General features: G+C 33.2%; 1 protein-coding gene across 1 annotated transcript; it reads right to left on the bottom strand.

Moving 5' to 3' along the window:
- Positions 1–1,058: 1,058 nt before the first annotated feature.
- On the bottom strand, positions 1,059–6,475 carry LOC131069851 (uncharacterized). Its single transcript, XM_058005430.2, has 7 exons — positions 5,956–6,475; positions 5,750–5,840; positions 5,363–5,631; positions 4,690–4,979; positions 2,824–4,507; positions 2,592–2,722; positions 1,059–1,330 (listed from the first exon to the last, which is right to left on the bottom strand). The coding sequence occupies exons 1-6, from the start codon at positions 6,043–6,045 to the stop codon at positions 2,621–2,623; spliced, it is 2,526 nt and encodes an 841-aa protein (XP_057861413.2). The 5' UTR covers positions 6,046–6,475; the 3' UTR covers positions 1,059–1,330; positions 2,592–2,620.
- Between the last annotated feature and the right edge of the window lie 2,484 nt (positions 6,476–8,959).

The following is an 8,959-nucleotide window of genomic DNA, read 5'->3' as shown; positions in this document are numbered from 1 at the left end:
CATACTAGTATTCTGGATATGCTAGAAAAAAATGACTCTGTTGCTTTGTAGAGCCAATGGCACAAAATTAAACCTGTTTTAAAGAGACATCACATTTCTTTTAAAAAAAACACAGAACAGACAGTATATGTGCAAAAGAAAAACCCATTTCAAATTACTCACCAGATGATTCTGATGACCAGAACATAATGGAATAAATCTAAATTATGGCCGGTGGATTTATTTGGTCTCTTATAAGATTGTATTGATTTATTTTCTTTGAAGATTAATACAAGCTTTGGGTCTTTTTAGTGGTGATTTTTTCTTCCAAAGGGTTTCTAAATGTACATCCAGTGTTATGTGTATATTTTTATAAGTTTGCTGATTTCTACTTGTTTTTCCATTGTTCAAAGTTTATTGGCTTAATCACATGCTTTTATCAAATTTTAAAAATACTACATTGCTAATATTCTTATAGGTCATTTATCTATACTAGTATTCTGGATATGCTAGAAAAAAATGACTCTGTTGCTTTGTAGAGCCAATGGCACAAAATTAAACCTGTTTTAAAGAGACATCACATTTCTTTTAAAAAAAACACAGAACAGACAGTATATGTGCAAAAGAAAAACCCATTTCAAATTACTCACCAGATGATTCTGATGACCAGAACATAATGGAATAAATCTAAATATATAAATTTCTGTGACAATGGATGAGTAAAGAAAAGGGAAGTTTATTATATATATTCAATCAAAAATAATTTCAACACAACATTGCTAAAATTTTTGTTATCCCCTCATAGAAGAGGAAAAAAGATACACTAAAATATACATTCCATGAGTCTAAATATGTAAATTCCTTTGAAAATGGATGAGCGAAAAAGAGGAGAACTTTATAATTCTCATTCCATTAAAAAGAATTTCAATACTCAATAATTTTTTATCCACATAGAGGTAAAATGATACACTAAAATATACATTCTGTCAAAGATTCAATGCAATACGAAACAGACAAATTTAATGACTAAATCTAAATAGGTAAGTAGATTTCTGCAACATATGAAGAACAGAGCAGTGTACTCTCCAAACAGTGAACTTTTATTCTCTTCAGTCCAATTACAAGAATATGAACTAAAAAATGTCAAGGGTAGCCAAATATAGCACTCTGTACGAGAAAGCACTTCAAGGAGCAAACGAATTTTCTAAATACAAATATTATACACCACCACTTGCAAAGGTAACACAACACACCATCATAATTTGATGCTCTTCTTCACATAAACTATGTCCACACCATCAAACATTGCTCCTGTAATCCAAGCCGATTTCATGTCGATAATTCTGGAATCCTGCATAATATAGAGATGTAAGTCTGCTGAAATTAATTGAGGAGCATGTTTCCTGCCTCCATTACATGAAAACTGAGCTTCTCATACAAGAAATCCTGGAAAAGTATTAATACTAAATGAGTATCAGCAACAGTCCAGGAATGAAACAAATATGAACGTGAGTGACTCCAAAAAATATCTAAACCATCCATGGACAGGTTTTTTAAGTGCATTTTCGCCCATATGATCAAAATATATGCCAAATGAATTTCATAGGCCCCTAATATAATAGGGTTCTGTCCTGAAATAGTGTGCCAGCATCAGAAAACTATTATTAGAAACATTTTGACCAATTATCCATTTTGAATGAGTAAATACAATGAATTGTGAGAAATCAAAACTACAGTTAGAAAACAGAGCTTCCTGAAACACATTTGGCTTCAAGCAACCTTGAGCTGATGGATCTGCTGTTAGCCCTGTTTGTACTAGTCTTACAGCTGTTTCTTGTTGATGTTTGTGCGTCTTTGAGTTCTTTCATAGACTTTGTAGAAGGGTGAGGCCCATTCAAAATCCGTCTGTCCAGTATATAGCTCCAGTCAAAAGTGTTTATCCATAATCAAACAAGTTTCTAGTAGTCCATTGTTTGGGCAAAGAATCTTCCCTCTACCATTTGTATTCCAAATTCATAACAACATTTTTTTAATTTTAGCTTCAGCTATGGTTTTTTATCTACTTTGCCTGTAAGCCCTCTTAGGATACACAAATCATCTCCAAAATTTAATCAAGTATAAAATATTTTCATATCTACAACAATTAAAAAAAAAAGCATGTTTAATGTGACTAATAAATGGTGCAAACATGGATAGAGGAAGTAGATAAAAAACTACAGAGGTAAAATTAAGGGTGACATCTGCTTTGCTGCAGTTTCAGTTGAGGATCTCTTTTTTAATGCTCTATTTTAAGTACCATTGTCCACTATTATTGCATGGAGACTGATAATAACTTTTTCAATTTAGCTTTAAACAGACTTCTAAAATTGGATGTGGACATGTTCTTTTGATAAACTATGAATTTCTAGATAGGCAGAATGTTGTTGAAAAGTTCCTAGGTCCCAATAACTTCAGGAGTTTAGTGGACCATAATTTGAAGCCAAATAAACTCGAACAGGAGAGATAATAAATGTAATTCAGCAAGAAGTTCAGAAATATAATGCATTCGAAATACAACAAGAAAACCTTCTAGTAGCCTAAGAAACAGTGCAAGGAAATGTTAGAGAACATACTGCACTCTTAGATGCGATCGTCAGTAGAATCAAGACACTTTTCTGGCATGTCTATCACTTTCCTTTCTATTTGATAATGCTCTTTCCAGTCTGACCTCAAAAGGTGTAGAGTCCCAGCTAACCTTTTGATCCTGTAAAGGGAACTCGTTATTCTGTTGAGATATTTCAAACCACAAAGGTAGGATAGTAATAATAGACTAAAGTAACAAAAGAAAGTGATGCATAATCATACCTCTTTATATTTATTTGTGGAATTCGCTACTCCCCCTTTGTGATCATCCCACTTGGAAGGGGATACAGATTGCTTATCATTCCAATGGGCTGCAACCAACCCCATAATAGGTCTATCGTCAAGATCTTTACTTGAAGGTGACCTTCTAGGTGATATGTGATCTGAAGATGCTTCTTTTATGTTCTTGATTGATAAAGCCCCTAAAATAGGCCTCTCATCATAATTCTTCAAAGGCGATGATCTTGAAGCTGACGATCTCCAGTTTTCTGCTTCATTTTGTGGGGATTGCAACCCTGAAGCTCCTAAAATTGGTCTGCAGTCTCTTTTCAGGGTAGAAGATGATCCTGAAGCCATTGAGTTCTGCCCTGTAGCATCTTGCTGCTTTTGAGATTGCAAATCATCCCAACGTTTATTTACCTCTGATTCCAGGAAATGTTGTCTTGAAGGCATCTGTCCAACTTTAGGCAAGTTTTCTTTCTGAATAGCTTCGGTAGGCTTTAACCACTGTGAAAGGCTTGCATCCACACAGACTGCATCAGGAGGGCTTACATCCGCATGTTGTGAGGTAAATGTTTTAGGTTGTTTAAAAACTGGCTCAGCACTCAAGGGAATCAGTTTTCTCCTTTGGCTGGATTCTTCCTTTATTTCCATGATATTTTCATATTTCCCATGTTCCAAGGAAGTTATTGGATAAATATTTTCCTTTGTTGCTGAAACTGATGCTTCAATATGACTATCATGTAGACAATCTCGAGCCATTTCTGTAATTGCAGACCTTGCTTCAACTCTCTGCTTTTTGGAAGGTGATGACTTTGGGTACATATCACCCTTTGATTGATTATCTGGTATCTCAAAATTCTCTACCAATAATTTGCTAGTTTCATAGAACTCCTTGGTATTTCCAAAACCATCATTTCTAGAATCTTTTTTAACCTTTCTCCACTGAGACAAATTCTCAACAGGATTTAAAACTGGATAGACATATTGAGATCGGATTCTAGCATTATTATTCACAGAAGCATTCTCAAAATCCTTTGCACAACCTGTCCATGAGGGTTGCATCTCATCAGCAGGCTTTAAAGGTGGAGACTTCAGTGGAGAGTAGCTCAATTTCTGCTGTGGCGATGACTGATTGCCTCGAGTAACAACTTCAAACTGCTGGACGTTTTGAGGTGCACTCCTTGCTTCTGAATCACTTGATGCATAGGATTCATCACTATCCGAAAAAGAATCATATTCCTCCTCATCACTGCTACTCTCATAGTTCTGATATCTAGAAACTCTTTTCAGAGAAGGTGTTTTAATTTCAGGTGCATTTGACCTTGATTCTTCAGCTTCATCTTCATTTTCATCCTCAGTTACTATAGAGGACCTTGTTACCTTTGAAGCTGAATCATCCTCACTGCCAAGATCAGCACTGTGTCCAGAATGAGAGACATCACTGATGGTACTTTCACTCCCCGTGCAAGAACAACTGTATGATTGAGATCTCTCAGAAAGAACACATTCATCCTCATCTTCTTCATCTAATGTATAGGAACCTTGAGATACAGAGAGATCTGAGATTGACTCATAGCTGTTCCCTTCATCTCCAGCATTGGCAGATTCGAAAGAAGCAGATGGTGTTTCAGTTGTTAAATCAAATCTAACCTTTTTCCCCACAGACTGAGTACTATGACCATTCCTGCAAAATATGATAACTACTGTTTTCAGCATATTTACCATTACTCGCAATAACTTGAAAATGGCAGTGAAAATTGGAATCGTTCTCAAAGGAAACAAGTCCTTCAAATAATGTTATGTCTCTCTATAAATAAACAAATAATATTATATATATTTCTATAAATAAACATACTTTGTGCATACCTTGAACACGTTGTGTTTGAATCTGCAACCTTCTGCTGCAACTTGGAAGGAGAAGCTTCATTATCAGCAACCTTGATCTCAATTGCAATAGGCTTGGTCACCTTCTCAATTGAGTATTTTGCTTCTGATACAACTGATTTCTCAGTGGACATGCAAAACGATTGCTTACTAGTAACAATCCTTTTATCATCATAATCAGAATGGCGTGAACTCTGTTCAGCAATTACAACCATTTTTGTTTTTGACATGGGAGACTCTTTAAATTTTCCATGACTTCTAAGATATCTTACCTGTTGAAATCAATCACGTACTACAAGCATTAATCATTATTCTAACAGATATAATTTTCTCAAAAACCACTTCACACGATTAGCATAAAATTACAGGTTCGCACAAACATGGGCGTTAACTAATATCATAACTGCTCTGTACAAGTCCTTACAATATACACATTTTGATTCCTCTAAGGAAATCTCACATTTATTCTCATATGCATACCAGAAGGCGTTTAAGTACCCTAGAAAGCCCTTAAGTTATCTTTATTGACATAATTATATTCTTAGCTGTAATGCTTTTTTAAAATACCCATGCAAACCCCTAACTTTTATGTTCTTTCGACTAATATAAAATGGGTTTCTTTAAAACAAATGGTAATATTGATATGTATGTGTACCTCATTGCTGAACTTTTCGATATCTTCTACCTCCTTGCCTATGGTTCTGCTTAGCTCTGCAAGCTCTGAAACAAGCTCACCCATGTCATGAAGAGGATCCTTGTTGTCACAGGGTATCAATTTCTCCTCGGCCTCTTCTACATTATTTTCATAATTATGAGACCTCTGCACAACAGGAACTTCTGCTGGAGCAACCAGTTGCTGAGTCCATCTGAGATTTGCCCCAGTTCTTCTATGCAAAGTGTCTGGTTTCTTCAGATCAGAAATCACTGCATTGAACGAGGATAACGACAAATTTTTCAGGTATGAATCTCCTAAACATAATTTAAAGTGGTGAGAGGCAAATGGGTTCTTAACCCTTTATAGCAAACAATAGAAACCACTTACCTTCAAAGAGCTGGGAACTGGGTGCCTGATTTACCACAGATGGATTATTCAAGCCAGCAGATAGAGCTCTATTCTTCACAGCTGAATGCTCCTGAAAGATTGGAGAAGACGAATGAAGGGTAAACAAAGTTTAAACCCTTAAAAAACCAACAGAGAAGATCAAACAGATTTTTGATAAATGATGAGCTGGGAGTAGCAATACATACCCTGCACCTAGGAGGACTGGTTCTTGCAGCTACGTACAGATTCTTGCGTTTCTTCTCTCGCTTACGGAAACAGGTAAAGAAGCACCCCATTATTGTGGGTTTTTTAGCACAGAAGAACCTAACAACAATCTGACCGCACCAGCTGATATCAAGGCTTGATTCAAGCGAGCCTTAAGCGCCTATTTCAATGGCACAATGCATCACCATTAAAGTCTAAAAGAACAAGGGGGAAGCTTACGCATTGGATTCTTGCTTGCATTGGGTGGGAGAAGGCAAGATAAGGGAGAAAACATAAGATTTTAGAATACAATAAAAACAAATCATGCTGAACTTTGAACTGAAATGATGTGGGAAATATGACCGTTGGAATTAAAGCAGAAATGCAGATCTCCTAGCTGTTGTGGAGAATAAAGTTTTGAGTGACAGGGGGCCCGATATGATGGGCGTTACTCTTTAACTAAGGATACCAAACTGGTTTTACACATTTTTTAATGTCTGTTATGTTCATATCTTCAAGGTTTGCAAATTAAATCGTCTCATTTCGATTATTTGTCCTCTGATGATACTACAGTTGGCATAGAAAGGACAGCGCTTCTTTGGGCATAGATAATCTTTTCTTACTATGGTAGGGGCAACCCTAAAATATTACTTGTTTTTACAACCGACAGACACATCACGGCCAACTAAGCCTAGATCTTATCAATTTGAAAAAAGATGTATTTAGCTTTAAATGCGTGATAAATGTAAGTAAATAAGATTTAAATTTTATGTAATTATAGATGTATTTAGCTTTAAATGTCTCATAAATGTAAGTAAATAAGATTTAAATTTTATGTAATTATATTTGATTGTTTGAATTAATTGATTTGATTTACATAATTTAAAAATAAATATTTGATTGTTTGAATTAATTGATTTGATTTACATAATTAAAAAATAGAAATAATCAATTTCATTTGAATTATAATTGAAACTTAAAAATATTTGTATCATTTGTATTGTTAGTTAAAATTATATGTATTGTAATTTGATTTTAGAAAATGAGATTGTATCAGAAATAATAAGATATATTATAATATTGTCTAATTTTATTCCACTTATAAATGATATAATATTAAATTACACGACTCTAACTTAATTTCATCAATAATTTTAATATTATTATAAATAATATATTGTTATTCTAGCTATTATATTTTTTTATAATTTTAAAATAATCTTATTTTATTATGAAAAAAATTATTTTATAGATAAGCATTAGGATTCTTATATTATTGTATTTTAATTATTATATTATTAATATATGTTAATTATATGCTAATAAATACATGATATATTGAGTACAATTCAAAAATTAAGTTGGCTTTACACACATGGTTAGGCTTAAAATTAAGCTAGGGTTAGAGTCATATAGATAAACATGATTCTTATAATATTGTATTTTAATTATTATAATATTTTAATATTTTTGTATAAATTTTTATATATTTATTATTATATTGTTATTTATTAATCAATTATTATAAATATTAGTATTGTATTATTGATTTATTTTTATTTTTATTTTTATATTGTATATATGTTGTTAAATATTTGTTTAGTGGATGTGTAAAATAAATTTGATAAAAAAACTTAAACATGCTAAATATTATTTTAGCGTACCTAAAAAATTGCCTAAAAAAATTCATTCAAATAGTGGATCCCATAAATCTGCTAATAAGATGTAAATTCTCCGAACTAATTAGATTGAAGAAAAATAATTTTTCTAATTTAGAAACTTAAAAATCATGCATCTTAACTTTATAAATATTAAAAAAACATATATCAAAACAAAAAAAACCATAATTCTAATTGGTGGAGAAACAATTGAATAATAATGAGTTAACAAAAAACAATGACAACCGATTGCAATGGTGCTAGCCTAACGACAAGTACTAATAAGTAGATGATTTATTATAATGATTAATTGCTAAGCTTCAATAAATTCAAAACATAATTTGGTTTTGATTTGGATTGATCTTATATCTATGGTATTGATCTATCTAGAAGAGATGAGCTAATACGTGTGTAAGGTATTAAATATGTAATGGTATTGGGCAGTTAGGGGCCCATGGGGGTGCACCTAATCATCTAGTACGTGTTAGGTTAATGTTAAAAAATTACACATTTTCAAATCAATTAAATAATAGATATAATTTGTGCACGTGCGCACACACACACATATAACATTGAGTACAAAAGCTAGCGGTCAAACAAGTGGGACTAGATCAATCTACACATGTCCTATCACTAACACATTCTACCATGCCTATTATTGGGTTGTATGTTCAAAATATACATGTCCGTGACATAAACCCAAATCAACCAAAACAACAACAATTTACTAAGCCTTGCCACCCTACTAATAAACCACCATAACAACACTTTACTGTCGCATGAAAGTTCATGGACTCAAAACAAGATCTTCATAGGTAACGTAATACAACTAGTTAGACCGTGTGTGCCTACTAAGAAATGACCAAGTTAACACACTATTGCACCCTATGTCCCATGTGTCCATCTCAACTGCACAGGTAGTGGTCACTTCATCACATACCTACTGGTCATGTAGCCACCACTCCCACCTACATCACGCAAAAAACATCTAAGGCCACCATTTTCTATTGAAGAGAAATCAACTCAGAAATAAATGGTGAAAAGAAATTGGCACTACAAAATCAATGGACTTTCAAAATTCAAACTCGAAAGCGTACAAACATTAATGAGGACAGAATAAAAAACAATACATTTCACAAATACAAGTAGACATGAAATCATCTCATTTAAGTCACGAAGAAGACATGACAACCATTGAAGAGGAGCAAGAAGACTCAATAGCCATTGAAGAGGAGGAAGAAGACACATATTTGTTCCAATACTAATCTTGTTCCATTTTATATGTGTTAATTTGTTAAACCATTTCTTACTGCTTCACAGTCTTAAGGAAATGTTCTTTCTTTTGTTT

Source organism: Cryptomeria japonica, chromosome 6 (genome assembly GCF_030272615.1).
Source record: "Cryptomeria japonica chromosome 6, Sugi_1.0, whole genome shotgun sequence".
In the NCBI taxonomy this organism is placed as follows: domain Eukaryota; kingdom Viridiplantae; phylum Streptophyta; class Pinopsida; order Cupressales; family Cupressaceae; genus Cryptomeria; species Cryptomeria japonica.
This window is presented reverse-complemented; position numbering and strand designations above follow the sequence as displayed.

Bases quoted from the DNA above. Each gene is read 5' to 3' on its own strand.
- LOC131069851 (XM_058005430.2), bottom strand. From the start codon at position 6,045: ATGGGGTGCTTCTTTACCTGTTTCCGTAAGCGAGAGAAGAAACGCAAG. The intron at 5,841-5,955 runs GTATGTATTGCT...CCAATCTTTCAG, and splicing joins CCAGTCCTCCTAGGTGCAGG to GAGCATTCAGCTGTGAAGAA. The intron at 2,723-2,823 runs GTATGATTATGC...TTCCCTTTACAG, and splicing joins CCACAAATAAATATAAAGAG to GATCAAAAGGTTAGCTGGGA.